Source organism: Accipiter gentilis, chromosome 23, assembly GCF_929443795.1.
Source record: "Accipiter gentilis chromosome 23, bAccGen1.1, whole genome shotgun sequence".
In the NCBI taxonomy this organism is placed as follows: domain Eukaryota; kingdom Metazoa; phylum Chordata; class Aves; order Accipitriformes; family Accipitridae; genus Astur; species Astur gentilis.
In genome coordinates, this window is record NC_064902.1 from 13536309 (window position 1) to 13558860 (window position 22552).

General features: G+C 42.9%; 1 protein-coding gene across 9 annotated transcripts in view; it reads left to right on the plus strand.

Annotated features, from left to right (window-relative positions):
• The window catches only part of SLC6A6 (solute carrier family 6 member 6), a 58403-nt gene that overhangs the window by 7908 nt on the left and 27943 nt on the right, over positions 1 to 22552 (plus strand). For 4 of the 9 annotated variants that reach the window (XM_049826930.1, XM_049826929.1, XM_049826927.1 and 1 more), the window contains 4 exons: positions 3869 to 3925; positions 16459 to 16698; positions 17302 to 17436; positions 19688 to 19922. In XM_049826930.1, the coding sequence (XP_049682887.1) occupies positions 3869 to 3925; positions 16459 to 16698; positions 17302 to 17436; positions 19688 to 19922 (667 nt within the window). Of the gene's footprint in view, positions 1 to 3868; positions 3926 to 16189; positions 16209 to 16458; positions 16699 to 17301; positions 17437 to 19687; positions 19923 to 22552 lie in introns of those variants that run through there. The other 5 variants (XM_049826933.1, XM_049826931.1, XM_049826934.1 and 2 more) reach the window with 2 other exon arrangements.

Sequence of the window (22552 nt, forward strand, 5' to 3'; positions counted from 1 at the left end):
ATTGTCACTACATGGATGTATAGCTTTGGGTGTTGGGTTTTCTGTTTGTTTGGTTGGTTTTTAAATAGAGGAGCAGTATTTCAGATAACTGATAAAGAAAGACACTAAAAGATCAGTAAGTTGGTCTGTGGTGATCTCTTTGGACTGTAGAAAGCTGTGACTGCAGCATTTCCCAGAGCCTTTTATTCAACTTGTTCTCAGTTGCATACAGTTAGTATGCCTTGGCTACCACCTTGGGAGTCTGCCTTGTTGAGCAGATGTGTCTCTTCAAATAATTTTTTTTTATTCTACATCCTGAATTTTTCCATTCCTAAATTCAAGCAGTTGCTTCTTGTCCTACTGTCTTTTGAGCTAGATTAATTACCTTCCTCTACACACAGTACCTTGAAGGTATTTATAGCTGGATCTCAGCCCAGGAGTCTCCTCATTTATAGACCATATTAATTTAGCTCTCTTACTCTCTCCTTCGATCATTTTTATTGTCCTTATTTGTATTTCCTTTCATTTTTCTATCTCCTTTCTAATCTGTGGAGACTTGAACAGCTCATACTGTATCCACTGAGGCTGTTTTGACATAGCATTATGCTTTAGATTTCCATATTATCCCTTCATATGTACACGTCCAGAAATAGCTTAGCTTTTGACACTTCTCCTGCATCACTCAGTAGCATCACAGAGAGAAACTGTATTACTTGGCTAATCTTACCTGCAATCACCTTTAGGTCTTTCCTGGATTCACAGCTTTGCAGCTAGCTGCTTCTCAGGCAATGTCACAGCTCTCCTGAGATGCAGGGCTTTATACTTCCTAGCACTAAATCCCCATCCCATTGCATGCCACTTACTTATTTTACTCAGGAATGATTTAAGACAGTATGCCTATGTATTTAGTTTAATGCCTTGGGATTTTATCATTTATGTAAAAGTTGTTACTGTTTTATCATCTATAGAGCAAAGAACTACTTACAATTTTATGTTTTGATACCTATTACAACTGTCTTCTGCACAGTACTCCAGACTCGTTTCCCAGCTCCGTCATACTTGTTTGCATACCTTCCTTAACTTTTCTTTCCTCTAGTTACAAAAGTTCATAATGTAAAAACTGACAGGTTTAGCCACCTACTTGTCTTCATTTTGTACCTTTTCTCGTTATATAGTTAGTATATTGTTGCTGTGTCCCTCCTATGCATGGCACGATGTGGTCTTTCCCACGGCAAATCATCTTTTCCTCACCTCTTCTGGAGTGATAGTTAGCCAAACGTCCGCTCAACATCAGTCCCCTCTTGTAGAACCATTAAGGCTAAGTTCTGTCACGGCCCCTGGTATTTCATCTTGTCTTTCCCATTGCACTGAGGAAACCTGGACTGCCGGGATGGCGGCACCCGCACCAAGAAAAATACCGTAAGGCTGATGAACCACAAAACTGACCAAACAAACAAACAAAAAACCCCTATGAGTGAAAAGCTTTTTAGAGGTTGTTTGTTCGGTGCTGTCATGAGGCAGGTTTGTTGGATCAGGCTGCGAAATGCAGCAGTAGCTGTGAAATGGCCAAACTGGGTTGGGGAGGGCATCGTGTTTACTTATTTTAAATAAGTATCTGGAGTGTCAATACAGCAAACTGTGGTTAAGGGGGAATGAGTGGAAAAAGTAAATGATGCAGAGACGAGAGCAAACCACAAGCTCCGAGTTTGGTATTTGAATGCCTGACATGGGTCAGGGCTTTTATAATAGTTGGATGCAGTATAAATCATTAAGCTAGGAAGTCAGCTGCAAAATTCTGATCCGGGTCTGGGTCTCAGTTTTGGTCCGACTTTCCACTGAGCTTACCAGTGTGATCCAGATCCAGGGTACCCATTTGCACCTGTATAGACCAGAATAGGAATAAAAAGAAGTTCAGGTTGGAGAAGAATAACACACAGTGCAGTTGTTAAAACAATTCAGCACAACCATCATTTACCTTTAAAAGGTTGTTTGGAGAACTTAGATTATATCCACATCTAAAACATATTTTGGAGAGTATATGGAGCGCATACTGTTCTGGCCCAAGCCTGACTGGTGGTGGTAGATTGCTTTGTAGCTTCTGTATTTATTTTAAAAAATAGAGAAATCAGTAGGTTCTTTCAGTCTAAATTTAACAATGCTAATTATTTCAAGCAATTTAAAAAGGAACATAAATCTCGCTTGTTTATTACAGCTGCTTCATGAAAACAGCAGCTACAAATAATACCCTATAATGAAAATCTAGCTGTCATGAATTAACCAACAAGAGAACGATTGTATGGGATCGGGACAAAGGCAGCATTTCCTTCTCTGGAGGGAGGGTCTTTGTGTTGAGGAGGTCATTATTACCTAAATGCTGGTTTTATCTCCTTTGGTGAAATGAAGACTTTGACATTTCTGCATAGATGAATATGACTTTTGATTGGAAAAAGGTCTGAGCCCTACTTAATTTTTACCTACTTTTGTACTTTCAAGTACATTCCTAGAGAAAGGTAGGTAAGCGAGATGCAACAAACATGTTAATGAATCAAAGATATTTCTGAGGAGATGGAGAATATTTTGTGAGCACTAGCAAAGAATCTACAGAATAACAATAAAAGAGTGCAGGCCAGACCCTGGCAGTCTTGGTTCAGGCACAATTTCAGCTGTCTTCCACACAAAGAGTTCAGGAGATTCAAGGTGAGGAACTAGACAGAGCAGGTGGTTATTCACCATTGCCGTTCATGCTGAGGTCATGGCCATGCTCCCTGATCACCATTTGGAACGTGTTGTGTTAAGCACTGAAGAAGACACCTGAGGCCACACAGTCCAAATTTACATTTTATAAAGCAAAAACCCAGGACAAAATATTTGTATTGGCAATCATTGTATTTGGCCCATACAGAACACCACCGAGTGAATAATTGCCTCCTCAGGCATCAGGGAGCAGTAGAGCTGTAGGCTGAGATGTTTGTTTATGTTTTTCCTTCCAAGTCACATTTTGAGACGTTAGCGTTGTTTAATACCTGTGAAATTAGCTGCAAAGACACACAGATTCAGGATCTAATTCTCGACTGACTTACTCCAGAATAGCTTTGTTGATTCCAGTAGCATTGCTATTGCTTTATCATTGTGTAAACAGTATCAAAAAGTCAGACGTCCTTTTTCAGGAATCAGTCCTGCTGACCTTGAAACCCATGGCACTTCTGCTGTAGCTCTCAGTCCCTACATGGGCAAAATCCCAGCGGTCCACTTCTATCTTACTGATCCACTTTTGCTAATGAATAGCACTGGCTTCAGTGGACTTGTACCAAATGTATACAAGTGTTAGGTAGACCTTGCCTATATAGGACTTTTTGCCCGATTAAGTCACCTTGGTATGGTGGAAAGCTCCTTTAGAACTCCGAAGCCATATTCTCTCGGTGGTATTCACAAGTCATGGTGTAGCCTGGGCTCATTTGAGTAATCTTGATTACGGGAGATAAATTTTCTTGTAATCGCCGACAGTTTCTTCTGCTGCTGCTCGGTCCCTGCTTTTAGGCATCTCTGATGTCTTATTAATGATAAAAACTGGATTTCTAGTCTACTTCTGCTCTTGGGCAGACTCGCTGAAAGACAGATGCTTTGGATTTTTCTTTTTGTCTCCTTTGATAAGAGAGTTAGAGCTGGTTTTTAAGAGGGGTGCACCTTTCCCAGGCAGGGAGAGTATTTGGCACCTTATGGAGAGCTGGCTCTGTGTCTCTCTAGGAGGTTCCCTTCCCTTGTCAGAGAAGAGAACCAGTTCTGGTTCAGGGTTTGCTCTTTCATGGGGTGCTGGCACACAGAAAGCTTGATTTTTGCCAGGTACTGAGCGCCTTCTGCAAGGTATTGAGTGCCCTCCTATCCTTTGCAGCCAAAAAGGAGTTGATTGCTCTTGGCATCAGGCAAATCTGGACCCAGAAGACCGCAGGTAGTATTTACCAATTATTTATGTGCTTTCGCATGCCAGACGTTGTCTGAATTGATTTCCCTAGCATACAAGAGATTTCAGGCGTTAATGACACTTGCCTGCCACTAAAACCATTATTTTATTCTTTTTAAAATAATAATAATACAATAATAAGCATGACATTTATTGCATTGCCATGGGGAAATTACCCCCCCCCCCCCCCCAAGATTAACTACAGTCCAAGTAACTATTAGCTCTTTAGAGCCATTGCAAATGTGTGAGTTATATACCCTGAATGAGCACCATATGCCAATTTATTGTGGCACAGTGAGTCACAGGATACATTGTGGAAAGCAATAATTGCTTGGCATGCATTGTAACATTCAGTAGGGTTTCTTCTTTGGTTTCTTAAGGGAATATGTTTTTAATCTGACAATAAAATGAGTATTGTCTCATATGCTGCCATCAGGGACTGTTGCTTATTTTGTACTTAACCTGGAGCTTACCCGTTTGTCACTCACCACACACATCCTCTGTATCTTTGTCTTTCCAACTGCTTGTGTTATATGTTTGCAGTATCAGAATATGAAGATTGAGCCTTCCATTCGGTATTGTCTTGTCATTTTGTGTTAATCCTCCTCTCCCTTTTCCTCCTCGTCTTCTTTCTTTGTCCGATAGGGAAGTTCAGATTGGTTAGAAGGAAAAAATGTTCACCCTGAGAGGAGTGAAGCAGTGGGATGGGTTGCACAGAGATCGTACAGTCTCCACTCTTGGAGGTTTTCAGAGCTTGATCCGATAAGGCCATCAGCAACCCAGTCTGATTTTGGCGTTGGCCCTTCTGTGAGCAAGAGGCTGGGCTACATGACCTCCAGAAGTCCCTTCTAACCTAGATTATTTTATGGTTCAGTTTAATACCCAGTTCCTGTTCTGATTCAGCCACGGTGCTGTGCGTGTCACCAACTCCTCGCTCCCTGTTGGAGTCACTCTCATTCATACCAGCATAGAACAGGAGCGACCTCCTGAAGGTCAGTGAAGTTACAGTGCTTTTTACTCATATGGGATCAAAATCAAGATGTAAATGGAAGCATCAGATGAGATTACTAGGTGAAATTTGGGTATCTCTGAAATTAGTTGGAATTTTTACCAGGATTTCATTTGAGATCTCTTCATATCTTCATTAAGTGCCAATTGAAGTTATCAGTTGAAGAGTTTGATGCATAATTATATCAAGACAATAAGTATTTAAAAAGTGAAGATCAGCTTTTTTTCCCTTCAGGTTACAAACTCCATTCTCTAGCAGCCTTGAAGATAGCTTTGGGGTATTTAGGATTTAGTGAGTCACCAGTTGCCCTCACTCTGCCATTACGTGCTGGTTTCCTCATGCGACTGTAACCATGTGAGGGAGTTAATGCTGCACAGAGCATCTGCTCCTCAGCTCAACGCCTTCCCAGCGCTGCAGCTGTCTGCCAAAGAGCTTTGGACATGCAGGGGGGGCATCTGCGAACTCTATCGGGTAGCAAATTTTCATGGTTTGGCCCATATGCTAGCCAAAAAACACCCTTTGTCAGTATAATGTTATTTTAATTATGCTGAAACAAAGCAAAACCACACTCAGATTCACCATATCGGTCTAGGGAATTTTCAGCGATGATCTAGCTATTATAGAAAAAAACACACCAAACAAACTCCCTTGGTAGGAAAAAGAAACATGGGAATAGTTTTATAGGGTTGCTCTTTAAAGTCTGCCAAGATAAGATGATTTTTCTCCGTATCTCTCCTTTATCAGCAAGCAGTATATTGCTTATGCAAACACCTTATTTCCCATCAGGGTCTGTCAAAAGTAAAGTTTACAAATGGGGCTACCGTAGTGGATTGAGGAAAGACTAAATATGAGCAACCAAAAGCCTTTGTTTCCCCTTTTTATGCAAGGCAGGATTCTAAAATCAAGATTTAACAGGACAGACTTGCTTTAATATACTTCTTCTAGTGATTGCTGCCCTCCCTTTTCTGTAACCATGTCAGTTCTCTCTCCTCATACAGATCCTCCTTAGATGATGTAGAATGTTGCTCTTTCAAATCTGAAAAAGCTGTTGTGCCATGTTAGAGGGAATATAGTAGCAGAAGAAACTGTTGCTTAGGTGGGTTGAAGGTCCCTTCTCCTCCATTCTTCCTGCAGTACCCAAGGTATAGATGACATGTCAAATTTAATAAACAGATAATATTCACATGAGGAATTTAAGGCAATACATCTGACTTTGAATCACCTAGGTTTCTCCTTCTGCAAAACTATCAGAAGTTCATGTAGCTCTTGTACGCATGCCACTTCCTTACAAAAATCCAGAACAGTAAACCAAAGGAAGTTCTCTTGCTTTCTGCCATTAGTTTACATATGGAATGGTTTTATGGCTCTCTCTCTCAGCTGTTTGTCATGTACCCATCATTTATGGTGGAACTGCAAACAGTTTCCCACCTGTCTGTAATTTTGTACACCAAAAAAACCCCCACCATCATGAAAAACAGTTGTAGTTGTGATGAAAAGTTAAAGGTTAATGTGCCACATTGGTATCTAGCGTAAGCATGTTCACTTAGATGAAATTGCACTAAGGCAGGTTCTCAACTGTCCAGCTGTGTGAACTGCATCTCTGAACTGGTCAACAGGAGTAGGTTAAGTTTACAGTAGTCAGGCTAGGACTATAAAAGCAACCTGTAATGAAAACCATCAGCTGGTGTTTGTTTGAAAAGATAAGAGATAGAGAAAAATACTCAGGCTGTTCATATATTGTCGTGCTATATTTGGGGATTCTTACCTGCAAAAAAGCAAGTACCTGTACCCTGTGGGGTTGACACTGGTATAAAGGTAGGACTGGAGATACTTGTTTCTTGTATTGGAATCAGCCTCGCTCTTAAAAAATTCCCTTGGGAGGCAGCTATTCCAGGGTGAATTCAGTGGGGCTTTTGTCCAAGTAGTGTGTGGGATCGGGTTTTTGTTTGTGCTTGGTGTGTGCTCTGCACTTTGCAGACCGCGGTATGCAGAAGTGGTTTATATGCTAGTTTCCTTGGAGAAGTGAAGTATTTGTTCTGGCGCTATTTGATTTTCATATCTCTTGACATAAAAATGAGCGCAGCTCTTCATCTATGAAAGCTGATGTTAGAGGTCTGTGGCAAAAGTGAACTGAAAATACACCTCTGATTGGGAATCAGCATGAATCATGTGGTATTTAAAAGCAGATCGGTTTAGTGGTCAATACTGAAGGTTTTACTTCCAACTCAGACCTTCAAAACGGATGGGTACAAACCCAAATTTTTGATCAAATAATGCCCATTGAGAGGCCTGTAGGACATAGTGGTATTCTTTCTGAAATGCCCTCCAGGAGCACGGTGAGTAGCTCTGGCCAGCCGTGGAAGCTCAGAGGACGGAGCTGCAGCTGGAGACTGAGCCAAGGCTGTTCTGGGATTAAACAAAACATGCCAGTGTCCAGCCGTGCAAGCCAGCACCTGGCACCAGCTGCATGAAAGCAAATAAATACCATAGAGTCTACACAGCTTTGCTTTTTTGTGTGTGGCAGTCGACAGTTCACTGACCTGTTTTGCAAAGTTGCGCTCTCTGTGAGCCTGTTCATCAACTTTGCCACTTCTTCTTTTGGCATATCCTCTGCAGAACCCCCCCGCGCTCTGTTTTCCTCTGCCATATCAGTAGTTTCGATTTCATTTCCTGTGTGAAACTTTATATGCTTAAAGTTTCTGTTCAGTTTTTTTCTTGAAGGAAAGAAAACAACAACAGTAAATTAAACGTCAGGGTCCTTAGGAAATCTCTGATGGCTGAAGGCCTGTGAGCAGTGGTGCTTGGCCGGGCACCGTAGTCACCCGAGTACCGTGGTTCGGCGGCAAGGGTTGTTGGTCCACCTTAGCTCCACGTCTTAAAAGTCTACAGCTCGTTTCCGTCACTGAATCATACTTTTGCTGATAATTACTGCCAGCATGGAGGAGAAGTCAAGACTGAAATCAAAAGTAGCTCACTCTTACCATTAAGTTTTAGAGCTCATGGCTCTGTCCTCAGGGCTTCGTAACCTTCTCAGACTTTATAGCCCTGTAATGGGGCTAACGCTGCTGTTCGTGTGCGTGTAATAGCTGGTTTTGTAGTACAGGTTGGCTGGCCGTTTTCCACCCATGGTGCTGTGTTGCACAACTCTTCCTTCCATTAATGTATTCTAGAAAAAAACCCCAGGTGTTATGCAGATGGGGCACGGGAACAAAGCAGAAGAAAGGATCATTCTCCACCGATGGCGTTGGGATCTAGATTTGTGGGAATAAGGTACTATATGACATATTTAAACAGCTGCCACAGGTGGCATAGAAATCTGTCCTCAGTTATTGTTTAAGATGAATGGATAGAGGCAATAAAACACAACTTCATCTTTGTGTGGAGGTGGCCTAGACAGGTATGGCAACAGCCTGCTTACAAAGCTGATCAAAGCCATTAGTGGGTATGGAAAACTCCACTTGTTTTTCCAAAAACATGTAATCTTATATCTGTTTTTTACTCAGTTGGAAAACGTACTGAAAAAATACAGTAATCTTCAATTACGAGAAAGCCCTAGCATTGGTAAGCTCAGTAAGTTTAAGGCTAAGTTTAGAATTAGTTGAAAAAACGGGTGAGGGTAGAATGATTTATCCCCAAGAAAAAATGACTTTGAAATAATGAATTCATACTTTTTATTGCACATTTGTTTCACTAAATGGCTACTTTATTGTTTCTCTTCCCTGCACTGGGGCACTGCTCTGTTATCATGGCACAGAGATTGCTGTCTGACATTAACATGCGTTGTAATTGCCTTGCAGATGTGTCACATAGAATCAATACGTTATTAATCACATGCAAAAAGTTCAATAGGCACAATGCACACCACTGACTATTCAAGTTCATAAGCTTTATGGAGTTTAAGTGTTTTGTCTATTTTATAGCAGGATGAGGGACACCTCTCACAGATTTTGATGTGGTTCATTTGGGGCAGTAGAACTAGTTTAACTGACACGAAGAGTTGCTAGAGAATTGGAATCCACTCAACAGCAGACCTTCAGAATGGAAAATGAAATATGAAAAAGCTAGTTCCTTTGGTCACAAGTTGTATAACTGCAGGATACAAGGTGGCTGAAGGGTCGAGGATGTGCACAGCTCATTGAATCTTCTTCGACAATGCCCATCTGGCTTGGAAAGCCATCATCTTGCCACACCACTTGGATATACCCCTGCATTTTGTAAGGACCCTCTCTTAAAGAGAAGGCCTCTAGAGGTGGTGTCACCCAGTGAATTAATGTTATTTCACTTTCACAATGGGGGAGCTGGTACAGCAGAGAGAGTAAGCGGGAAAGGCAGCAGGGAGGTTGTGCTTCTTTCCAGCCTGTTGACAGCCAGGAGGCTGTTAGCTGGCACACCTGGAGGCATTAAATTAGGTCAGCAGTTGGCTTCACGTGAACAAAACCAAGTGTTAACTGGATGCTCTCCCACACATAATTACCAGTATGGTGTAGAGGGAATGAGCAGTTTCCCTTCATTCTCCCTGCCTCTGTCAACCCTTGCTTTCACGCTCTCCCTCCCTGTGGTCCTCTTTGCAAGAGTTGCCCATGGGCTTTCTTCTTTGAGGAGGGGACAGAGCAGGAGGACCACTGCTCTCCTGTGCAGGACGCTTGGTTTCTCCCTGGGATACAGGAGGCACTGTGCCCACAGAGGATTTCAGTAGGATGGAGTCATAAGCAGTGTGATGCAGTGTGCCAGTCCTCTGCTTCGCTGCATCCCATGCTCTTCCTCGCTGACTGCTGCGGGGGCCAGGGTTGCCCTGGGCCATCTCCCTGGGGAATCAGGCTCCATCCTGTTGAGGCTGGGAATCATCATATTTGCTTCAGCCCCTGTGTTTAGGGTCAGGGTCATGTTCCCTCTGAAATCCATTGGAGTTTGTGGATATTCTTCCTCCTCCTTTCCACCCCACACAACGGGAAAGGAGTTTTTAATTTCCTCCCGTTCTGGGTTTAGTGGTAACTGCTTTGTTCTTTCACTTAAATAAGTAGAACAAAATGAGCATCTAGAGTATTACGTGACTGCAGATTTTCTGCTGCTGAAATCTGAGCAAAGATGCAGGATTTTGTAACGGCTCTGTGCTGTGGCATGGCACCTATATGAAGCATTTGAAGAGCATGAATGGAAACACCGGAGAGAAAAAAGCATGTGGAGAAAAAAAGATTCCTTTTGTCCAGACCACAACTGATGAAAAAGAAATTGCATTAAGCCCTGGGCTTTCCTTTCAGAATAGACTTCAGCTTTATAAAGGAGTGCATTTTGCTCCAAGAAAATGTTCAGTAGCAGATTTTCCAGTCTATCTTAGAAGACTAAAAAAAGTGTCATAGTGAAAGAAAAGGAAACGATGAAGAAGTGAGAAAGGAGATGGCAAAAGTTGGAGGGAAAACTGAGAAAGAAGAAAGGACAAATGGATAGATGTTTAAATAACTACCCATAAGCAGGGAAAAGTAATCAGACAAAGAAGAGTCCATTAAAGGCAGAGAACAGTGAGATGTAGTTCAGGGAATTTTTAGAGGCATTTTTAAGATGAAGAGATGCAATGTGTGCAATAAAGGGAGTGGTATTATTTTTCAGAAAACATAGGTATCTTGTTCAATGAAGCAGAAAGAGCTTGGATATGAGTTAAAGACGATAAATGAAGTCAGGTGCCCTTTGGATACTGGTGTGGCCTCGAGGACTGCCAAACATAAAAGCTTTTTCTTCTGCAGATCAGAAAGAGTTGCACTAAAGCCATAAGTTTGATCAAGGGGCTGTTTATTTTAATCATGTATTGATTGGCCTAACCACACTGCTTTGGGAGGGAGGGAAAGCTGTCAACATCAAGAATTACAGCTTTCAAAGTTCCAAGTAATCCTAGGAAATGAGCCAAACATAATAAATGCAGTTTTATTCGGGACCTGATCCTACTACTGTTGAAATCAATAGCAGCTTTTCCATTGCTCTCAATGAGAGTGGAAGCTGCTTACTTGAAGAGCAGCTCTGATCCAGCAATAAGGGCAGATAATTTTGACATATTCATGAATATGAATGTTTAAATAATACTAATTTAAAAAGAACCAACCCACAAATAGATTGACAGATCTAGGAAAGCTCTATTTTTTAAGGGAGGTTGACTTCGATTTCCAAGATACAAAAGAAAAAAAAAGGCAGAAAAATAGGAGACATGATAATGTCTAAAGAGGCAGAGCTTAAGTAGGGTCAGAAAAATTAACTATAATGTGATAAACAGATGTCTTTCAAAAGCCATTGAGACAGAAGAGGAGGAGAGAGCACTGAAAAGCTCAAGACATAAGTCTGCATGGGCTGAACTTAGTAGAAAGGGGTCCTTGAAAGCAAAAGTAGTGGTAGTAGGCTGCAAAACCAGTCCATAAAATCAGCAGTACAGCCGTACAGTCATTCCTCAGGCAGCATTCCCATCAAGGTCAGAGACACTCAAGAGTATCTACTTTGCTTTTAGTTTTCTAATGGAAGAAGGCGCTAGAAAACAAATGTTGAGCTATGATTCTAGTCGCCAATTCAGTATGTTGAATCCCTATTCAAAGTTTATATGCGTTGACTGCAAAAGAAGTAGCTCCTTTGCTGTGGTTTCTGACCTTTAGACACAAGACAGGGCATGCATTTTAGCATGCGTAAATATTTACAAATACATATCTGTGTGTACAGGCAGACTTTGATTTTCATCATCAGCATTTGGAAAACCATTGTTTTGAAGACTTGATTTTTAAAGACTATTAAGTGAGGTAGCATCCACAATGAATTTGTCCTCGGGGCTCCTCCTGGAAGGTGTTGCCCTGCATTGGTCACCTGTCTCTGGCTATAAGAAGCTTGGAGTGGATCATTACTGTAACCCCAAAGCAGAAATCGAACAGTGTATTTTCAGATGTGTAATCCATGGGTTGTCTGCCAAAAAAAGTTAGTGGTTCAGCAGTAATGTGAGTTGTGTATGCTCTGACAACCAGCAGGTCCTGTCCACACTGGTGGCCTTCCCCCATCTGCATCTCTCATCGTCTGATCCCTTTGCCCAGTGCCTCCTCCTTCCCCTACCACTCATTTTTTGCATGTTATGAAGGATTACATTTCAATGCCAGTATTTTTTAAAGGGTATGGGTTATCTGAGGTGCAGGCTGTACGTGCAAAGACGTGATAGCTGTAGCACAGTTGATGGCCCAAGCCGGGTTGGCTGTGAAAGTGCTCTGCTTATGGCTAATCTTTTGGTATTTTCAGCTGTACACCAAAGACTAGTCGGTCACGGGGGACAGCAAGAGAGCTTGGGTTATTGCAGCGGTATTTCACATGAGGAAATTTGTGCGCTAGGCGCAAGGGACAGCCGCACGATTCTCCTGCAGAAGGAGAGGAGCCCTTGTGGTGCTCCTGGCCGCACCAGGGAGCAGATGCTTGAGAAGCGCAAAGCACCCGTGCTTGCTCCCTCGTTCTATTTTTTCACATTTTACCACTATCAGTCTGACAATCGATAACTTCCTCCTTAGTTAATTAGGGCTTGTACCAATGTACGAGAGAGCAGACCCTGGACCTGGTCCCGTCTGGATCCTTCTTCCCCTTACTTTTGAATCAGGCTTTAGCTGTTTGGCTGGGCTCAGCCTGGTAGCGCACTGTAAACAGCAGGCTTGACTGCTGCTTTTTATTTATCCGTATTAAGTTCATCAGATGAAGCCAGAGCTTCCTGGGGCCACCCGAAGCTTCCTGGAGGGGGTACTCTCACAGGCAGATGTGGCTCCTGGAAGGCAGACGCATGTCTCCGGGAGGCAGACATACGCCTCAGACTTGGATCGCTCCTTTTGGACTATGTGGTCGTAAGAGCATTTTCTTACAGTCTATTTCCTTGGGGGAGTCAGATGGACTTAGATCTCGGATACCATCCCCACTAAGTGATACAGTAAAAATAACCTATTATTCTCTGGTTCTGACCTGGGCGGTGACAACATATTGTTTCAGCATCTCTGTCAGACTATTTCCCTTAAGAGCCATTTTAACCTCACCCAGTGGGACATAACTAAAGGAAATGAAACTCGAACCCCATTAAGGAAAAAGACAATGCCTTTCACTAAACAAACTTGATTTTCTTGGCTTTTCTTCGCCAAGGAGAATCGCCCGTACCCCCCACCCTTGCAGCCTTTGTAGACAGTTCCTGTAATTGGGAATGGCTGGGTGGACACCAATGGTTGGCAGCAAAGGGGGATAAATCCGACATCCCTTGAACGTGACATGGGCTGGGACTGCAGTCCCAGGTGGCCGCTTAGCGTCAATTCCTATGGTACTGGTTGACGGTACGTGCCTGCCAGCCACAGCTGCCGGCCATCGAAACACAGTCGGGATTTTAGCAAGACTAGATAAGAGATACACAGTAAAACTGGGCTGTTACTAATTTTGTGCAGGCGTTGGATAGGTACTGTACCGTGCCCCACTAGTGAGAGCTGGTGACTTGCAACAGAGTTGTGGTGGTCCATCTCCTGGCACCTGTATGGTGAAACGGCTACCCCAAAAGCATGCGTGACCTTGAGGATTTGTCATCTGTGGGCTAAGGGAAAGATCACAATCCACCTTCACACTCCAGCTATGGCTGAAACAAAACTTACACTCAGTAATTAGGTTTTCAAGCATGGCCATTAATTTGGGGTGTCTTAAGACAAATTAGAAATCCGTTTTTAAAATGCAGTCCCATGCAGTTACGAAGTAGGAGTCTGAAAAGGCACTGTTTCACACTTTGTGTGCAAGTAATTGGGATAAACCACAGGGTGATCACCTTGCCCCAGGGAAAGTTAGGGTTTACAGAATGCAATCAATTGGTCAGGCTTCCAAACGCTGGGTAGAACTGAGTGACACATGGGCCAAAGTAAATCCACAGGCAAGAAGACTAGAGCTGACAGAAAAATAAAGAACTCTGTGTCACAAGATAAAAGTAGATTGCAAAAAATTGCAATCCTGGAAGTGTTTCTAGTCTCAGAGGTGGCCAATGGCTGTAGGCCCCCTCATTTTTTTGACATAAAGGTAGCCCGTGTGCTCAGTGTTCTGTTTCGGGGTATTTCCAGTATCAGTCCCCATGGGGAGCAGTTAAGCTCCTATTTCAAACCTTAATCCTGCAGGGAATCTATAAATCTACATATCTCTGTGCTGTTAAGCAGGTTTATGGCTGTCCCAGCAGTTCACCGAAAAATGGTCTGAAAAACAGGAGCGTATCCTAAACACTAGGTGTGAGTTACTCTCTCTTTTGCACACTTTCTTCCTCTGTTGATGAGTGTTTCAATAACCCGTGTGAAGAACAGCTTCCATGAGAGATGGTCCGAATGCCCTCCATTCCTCAGCCCAGAATAGCCTGTTGCCTGATGGTTATGACATTCTCCTGCAAGACGAAAGATAGGGATTCAAGCAGTACAAATAGCAAAAGAAAGTGAAATTGGGCTTTCTCCATGCCTGGTTGCTGCTGCAGTGAGAGCAAGACGTCAACCACCTTGTAGGTACCTCTTTGAAGAAAAGCAGTTGGACGTACTTATTTTTTTTTCCTCCTGCAAGAGATGACTCCAGGGGATGATGCAGGGTGGTACCTGTTTGGGGCCCAGAGTGAGATGTGGCTGTCCCAGGGAGGTTAAGGCGACTGTGAATCCCTCTCGGAGGGACTTCCATTAATCTCCATGCATGATACTAGGAACACAAGTTAGCTATTGTGAATTAATTCCCCAAAGCAACTAGATGCCTAAAGGCTGTTGTAGAGCTGGCCCTACCATTTTTATTCAGTTACTACACTACTTTGTCTCATTCCATGTCTCTAACAGCAACCAATAGGAGATACTGTAGAGGAATGTGTCCTGCCCTCATACCCCTACAGTGGGTGATGATGATCCATCACCCTGTGATTAACTTTCTCCTTCTATGAGCTCTCTCTGCTGTTGACCAGGAGGTATTGCAGTTGTTCATACCACCTCTGTGCAGTCAGCAGTGGCCTTTTTTAAAAAACAGTAGAAAGTAGTAATGATTAGCATTGCGAAGATTAAAGTCCCTTTTTAGATCATGGCCTGATAAGTGACTGCTGTCGCAATACCTGGTTTGCAAAGGCCACCAGTATGTCAGTGGGGCGAATATCGAGCTGCTGTGGTTTGTGAAAATGTTAGCCTTCTGAAACTTTCCGTGGTGAATGGAAAGATTTACGGGTACAGTGATGCATATCTATCTCAAAGTCATGTTCGGACTAAAAACTTCCTGCAGAGCTAATGTCAACTCAAGTTTCAGGTCACTGCCACAAGCTAAATCAGGGTAGAGATCAAAACCAGCGAGCAGGTATGAGGGAGGATTGCAGCTATCAAATGGGATAATCTGTAGCATGACTTTTTTATGACTGTGCACCCATAATGACACGTACAAGCAGGGAATGGTTGTGGTCTGGAATAAACTTGCTGGTTTGCCTGGTTCTGGTGAAAATTTCACGTGCTTTTCAGTATCAAAACACTATGCAAAAATAACTGGTCAGATCCAGCTAAAGTCACTTCAGTTATGTGGGGAATGAATTGGCCTCTTATGCCTGAGATCTGAGTTAACATAAAAGCTACAAGTTATTCCTAAATTGTTTTCATTAGGAAATCCTCGATAAAAAGGCACTTGTTAGAGTAATTCTTTCTATTATTATTTTTACACAATCAATGATTTTTGAACATCATAAGTTATAAAACCAGCTATGATTTAATATGCTTCGGGTTTTGTATCGGGTGACTCATGCCACTGACTTTTTAATTAACTAAGGAGCCATCATTCCTGGCAAACTGTTCAATTGCGTAGGTGCATATAAGACAATAATTGAATGTAAAGGTTTATTTTTGTCCCTTTATTGATGTCAAGGGAAAACAGTGCAGTTACGAAAATGGAATAAACTGAGAAGATTCCTTCAGTTCCTGCAGGTTGATTAGAACAAATGACTTTCCATTCCAGTTTTTATGAATGTATCGTTTTCTGAAAGCTTTATAATACTTCAGGGAAAGGAAATTGCAAGCAATAAATGATTCAGGATGGTTCAGGTTAGTGGGAAATAGAGGAATGGGGTTTATCTGGAAAGGTGAGATTTACTATTCTGCTGTATTTCACTTAAATGTTTGAGAAGGAATCAGATGGAGTGATTTATACCTTATTAGGGGCATGGAAACAGCATGAGACACTTGCTTGGTAACACCATTTGCTGATGCCGATGCAGTGTGCAGTCTTCATACACCTTTTGTGTGCAGCCAGCAGGTAGGCAGCGGTGTTAAACCTTTGCTATCCTCTACATGGCATTGGCTGCAGAGGTGACCGTAGAGTCCAGGGGTGGTTTGTCTTTCCTGGTCAGTGAAGGCAGCAGATGTATTTTCATATCTCAGCTTGTTAAACAGCACTGGTTTTTATGGAATGAGTTTGGTTAAACAGTTCTTGCAGTATTAGAGAGCTCTAACAGTAGACTGTTTAATAAACCCAGAGTTGTTGTTTTTTTTTCTTCTCTGTGTAGAAAGCAGAAATATGGCAACAAAGGAAAAGCTTCAGTGCTTGAAAGATTTCCACAAGGACATCCTCAAACCTTCCCCTGGCAAGAGCCCGGGGACACGGCCTGAGGATGAAGCAGAAGGAAAGCCGCCCCAGCGGGAGAAGTGGGCGAGCAAGATTGACTTTCTGCTGTCTGTGGCTGGTGGATTTATTGGTTTAGGCAATGTCTGGCGGTTTCCGTATCTCTGCTACAAAAATGGCGGAGGTGAGTATTTCTTTATTTCATTCTCACTAATCAATCTGTCTGCCTTATGCTTACTATTTTTCAGTGCCTTCATCCAATTTTTAACAAGCGTATTGGCACACCTGTTTTCTGCCTTCTTCACCAATCTTCAGGAGAGATTGTTTTATTACTTAATAGTTTTTGTTAAAACTTAATTTGGGAAAAACAACGGCAATTTAAAATTTTATACAACTGAACCTTTTCTGCTCTTTTACTTCTGCTACAACTGAGTCTGAGTTTTAACCAAAAGATATGGTATTGATATAGACCAGTAGGATTTCAGACCACTGGATTTCAGACTAAGAGCATGCTGAGCCACATGAAACTGTTGTGTGCCTAACCCCATTGTTATTGCAGATTTTCACTTTAAAAAGGTAATAAAATGCCCTTTCCAGCTGTATATACCCATTCCCTTGCAGAGAATATGAGCAAAAATACCCCAGAATAAGATTCTTGTATACTGATATTAAAATATCAAATACGTTTCTTTGTATATATATATATATGCGCCTATTACCACTTTTTAGATGATCTTGTGTAAGTGCACTCACTTCATCTCAATTTTTTACTATGTTTTCTCAACAGGTGCATTTCTTATACCTTATTTCATTTTCCTGTTTGGGGGAGGTCTTCCCGTGTTTTTCCTGGAGGTGGTGCTAGGACAGTATACCTCTGAAGGTGGAATCACATGCTGGGAAAAGATCTGCCCTATTTTCACTGGTTAGTACATCTTGTTGGGCTTTACTGCTTAAAGACACCTCTGTAAACCATATGCAGCAACACTATTCCCCTCATGTCCATTAATTCAGCTATTTGCTGTAGTAATTGAGGGTATGATACTGGTTCCTGGAAAGGTAGAAGTCAGAGAGTCTGAAGGACAAAGTAAAGTATTGATTTTGATGCTATCATCTTGTTAACTGGCAGAACTGCCGATAAGCAAGAAAGAAATCGCATCTTATGCATTAAAAAGGTAATTGCACGTTTTGTTCACAGGTATCGGAGAACGTGCTGTTTTGGAAGGCTAAGTGGCCTTAGTGAAAGCATCTTCAAAATAGTATTCTGGTCTGGAAATAAATCCCTCTGCCATGTGAAAGCTTATCATTGGTATCATCCCTCTGTTACTGATACAGCCAAAACCTGGACAGCATTTTTTTCGTAGGGTTCAGGAACAGGACTTTTGTCATAATGGGGCAAGTCCTGGCAAACAGGCATGTTGGTCTGATGTTATTGAAGGGCATTTGCGAGCAAATGAAGAATCACTCACCACTCACAGGAATTATACGAATGCTGCTCTGGAAGTTAACTAGAATGAAAAATGAAAGACAGGTTAGAAAAATACCGAGGATTTTTATCTTGTGTATAGATAACCCTTTACAGCCAGACAGCGCAGGCAGAATCATTTGGAATAATTACACTAAACAGAGTGGCACTCTTCAAATCCCATTTGGAAAGAGCGGGCACTTCATGCTGACGTGTCTCTAGCTCTGCCACCATTGCTGTTCCAGGCATCTTTCTCCCCTTATGTCACCCCAAGCAGAAGTGAGGGCTTTTTCTGTGGCTGACACTCCCACCTAATACTCAGAATGCTGCTGAAGTTGATGTAATTGTGCTGCTTTAGCTCCATTTTCTTCCTCCCCCTCCCACTTTTATGAAGCCTCTTTTTGAGGAGGAGGAGGAGGAGGAGGAAAGTATGTTCGGTGTTTAAATAGCAATCTCCCAGGCACCCATAATGAGAAACTGTAGCTCTAGTAATATGACTAGGTGTATATCCTGAATGAAATGCAGCTGCACAGAATAAATAGCACTTGCTCTCCTTGTTTTCACCTGGCATAAAAATAATCTCTGGTGGTAAAGACTCCTGCTGCAATAAGGTTTGAAACTGTAAAATATGAGGCAGGTATCCCAGGTGCTGGGGTAGCCATCAAAGTGAAGTTAAAGGGAACCTCATAGGCTTTTCATCTTCTTGTAAGAGACTGCTCTAAGTTTTTAAAGGAAAACTCCTTTTTCCCCTGTTATTCCTACATGGCAAACGTTATAGGCTTTTTGGAGCTAAAGGATTTTCAGTAAAGGGGACTTCTCAGAGTCCTTTCATTTTGTGTTTAAAAAAATAGTACTGCTTCGGACTTAAGACACAGTATGAATCTGCTGGTGGGGCTAAACTGCGGAGCGAGGAGAGAGGTACCAGACTCAGGAGAACATTTGTGGTATTTAATTAAAGCCACCACCGGAACAGCATTCCGCCACCTCCTGAAGTTGTGTAGGACTCGCCCTTATCTGCCCATGACCCTGCTTTTAAAAACAAACAGGGAACATTTTTTATCATCAAATATTGATAGCAGAGTTAAACATTGATCTAATTAACCATAACAGTTACAAATATCATGCTTCCTTTGCACAAGTGAAATTGGGGCAGAAACAGCAGCTTTCTTCTGATAGCTTTGGAATTTTCCTTTTTAACTCATTCAAGAACTCTCTTCTTTCTTTTGCACATAGTCTGAGCCAAGCCAGTCGATAAGTATGAGTGGTGCAGGGGCTGCCCAGCTGAGCTGCCTCCAAGGAAGCTGGCTTGAGGGACAGCGTGGTGAGAATGATGTTGCCCAAGTAGGTACCTAAGTTGTGAGATGGCGTAGCTCCCAAGTAAGCAAAGTGTGATGTCTTGATTTCCTTTTAATAAAACTTGAAATAGCCTGGTTAGTGTTAAATTGGGTAGATGTCCTGCAGACCTCCCCTCCGATGTCAGCAAACCACAGCCAGAAACTCAATCCTGAGTGCCCATGCTAGTCAGAGGTGGTGGCAGGTCAGTGCTTATGTGTGATCAGGATGAGCTGAGCTTCCAAGAGCAGTGTGGTAGAGCGGGATACAAGCCCACAACACAGCGGGAATAGCACCAGCTCCACGAGATCACAAGCTCCCCTAGCAAGAAACAGCTGTCACGTCTGCATGTATTTCTTTTCTCTCCCCCTCTCGCCAGGAATTGGTTATGCTTCCATAGTGATTGTGTCCCTTCTGAATGTGTACTACATTGTCATCCTGGCCTGGGGACTCTACTACCTGTTCCAGTCGTTCCAGAGCGTCCTGCCGTGGGCGCACTGCCACCAGAAGTGGAACACGCCGACCTGCGTGGAAGACACTCTCAGGAAGAACAAAACGCTGTGGATATCACTGAATGCCACTAACTTCACCTCTCCTGTCACGGAGTTTTGGGAGTAAGTACCCCCTCTTCATGGTGCTTTTAGGGAGCTTCAGTGGCATGCCAGAGGTCTGGCCTGAGATTTTGTGGAAGCCCCATGGGGAATGTTAGATAGGAAAAGAAAATTAGTCTGGATGTCAGTTGTTTGACCGGTATTTGCCAGTGGTTCTCACCCATCCTGAGACAGACTGGTCAGTCTGGGAGCAGTGGAGGAAGGCATTAGATGTATAACTGCAATCATCCTAGAGAGTACAGGGAGCCCTAAAAACCCAGTGTAATGTCTAGTTTGGAAGAAAACTTGTTTCCTTCTTGGTTGGGATTCTCTAAATGCAGCATGAGAACAGAAACAAATCACTTCAGATGCCCTGATAGCAGAGATTTACAATGGAAACAGTGACAAATCACCCCCGTTGTGGTTGCGTTTCCTTCTTCCCCAGCTGTTAGCACTTGCAGTACACTTTGTGAAGCTATAACATCTCTTATCAGTCTGACAATGAAGCAAGGCATTGACCTCACCAATAAAACTGACAGAGGTGGTGAACGTTGTCCTGTACTGTAGGTTTCTCAGGTCATCTTTGTTACCTCATTTTTCTCTGTAGTCTCTGAGGAGACTCTGTTTTGCCAGATGCCTGGATTTCATCAGGCCTAAACTTCTTATTCCCATTTCTCTCTTATTTTTCAAGTTTTAAATTATATTGCATAGCCTGATTTCTGAACGGGCATGACCTCAGACCTCTGTGTGTTTATATAGGCATCAAAACATAGCAGCAGAGGAAGACACCTGTAGGGAAACTTAAATCCAAAGGATCTACAAATAGCTTAGGAAGCAATTTTTTTTTCTTGGCTTGCTCAGATGGTCAGTTAAGAGTGGAATTAGTTTCTGACCCAGCTTGGATTTTTCAGCATGTTTAAAGTCCAGTTTGGTCCCTAATCAACTTGTACCTACTTCTTTATTTTTAAAAAGAGGCGTTAGCCAATAGCCCCAGCAGGAATGATGTTCATGCTGAAGATATTTGGCATGCGTTAGGTTTAGAAAAAAATACTGTTATGAACTGTGCTAAAATTTGTAACACAAGAGCCAAAATACAAAAGGCAGATTGGATTCTGGATGAGCAGTTTCTCAAGAGGCGCTGGTGACCACCGGTGCGAGAGACGGGTGCAGGCTGTAAGGGCAGTCATTTGCGCTGTGCCATGAGCACTGCGTTTCCATGCTGAGCGACACAAACTTTCCCAGGTGACTTCCTCCCTTGTAAATATGGAGGGAGTTGGAAAAGGTTTGTTAAATGGTACCTTTGGATATTTTAAGAGAACTTAGAGGCAAGTTGCAGTAGTAGAGAAAGCCACTCTCACTCCTTTGGACTCTCCTACAATGACTTTGGGACTGAGGCCCTTGCATCCAAAAGAGTGCCTGGCTTGGTAGGATGTCCAAAGGTGCCCTCAAGGCCTCCCTAAGAAGCATGGGTCCACAGCGCTGCCCCTAAAATAGAGTTACTCTCCGAGGACTTCAAAAGTACTGTGTTAATCTTCAATTTTGTGCAGTGATTTTCCTCACAGGTCCTCTTGTACCCGGGGCAGCCATGAGCTTAGCAGCCTCCTGATGTGGCCGTGGGCTTGTCCTGCTGCTCCAGAAGCTTATACTCCTGTAATACACAGATTGATGGGCCAGGTTGTCTCTCCCTGGGGCCCCGGGTGGCATGTCCACTTCAGGAGACTGAAGATACCATTGCGGAAGGAAACAGGGCTGGGAGTTGGAAAACAGGTTGTAAAAGAAAGAGCGAGGGCTCCAGGACCTCAGGGGACACCAGAGCTTTCCGTGGGTAATGACACAGCAGGTACGCGTGAGGGGCCTTATGGCAGGACAGCCTGTCTGTGGGTTGGGGGAACGATGTCCCCATGAGAGCACATTAGGGGTGGAGCTTTTAGTTAAGTTTCCTCTAAAAGAAACCAAGTTTCTGTCCTCAGAACTCCCCTGCAAGCTGAACCAAATCCTCCTGTAGGCACAGCCTAACAGCTGTAGGCAGGCTGGAGGTGCCCGAGGCTGGAGGGCAAGTCCTTGATCCTCACAGCGCCTTCCCCTTCCCTTTGTCTTGCCCTCGCTATTTCTGTAGCACAGCCGGAGCAAAGGTTGCTCAGCGATTAGTGCTCCTGGAGGCAGCTCTCCTTGCGCTTTGCAGCCACTTTAACTTTTGTTCTCAAATAACAGTTTTAAACATCGTGAACTGAACGCTTCCCTGGAGTCATGCTAGGGAGGAGTTTGGCACTGTAATCCTACTAATACAGACATACTGTCCATAGCTCACTGTTTCATCATGAGCAAAACTGCCCTTAACAGAGCAAGCTGCTTTGGGACTCGTGGCACTTACAGAAGTATTAAAAATAGCTGTTCTGTCTGCATAAACAACTATTAGAGTCTTAAAGCAAGGACAGAGATCACGCAGCACTGTTGTAATTAAAGTAGCGTAGCTTTTACACGGTGCAAGCATTTAGTACCCCCAGATTTTCCCCAGCCATGCTACTATTCTTTACAGTTCTGAAATTAAAAATAATTTTAAGAACTTTCAGGTACTTTGCCATCATAGACAATGCCAGCTGCCAGCCAGCCAGCTACCCACATTGAAAGGACAGGTCAATAAATAGTCTTTAACT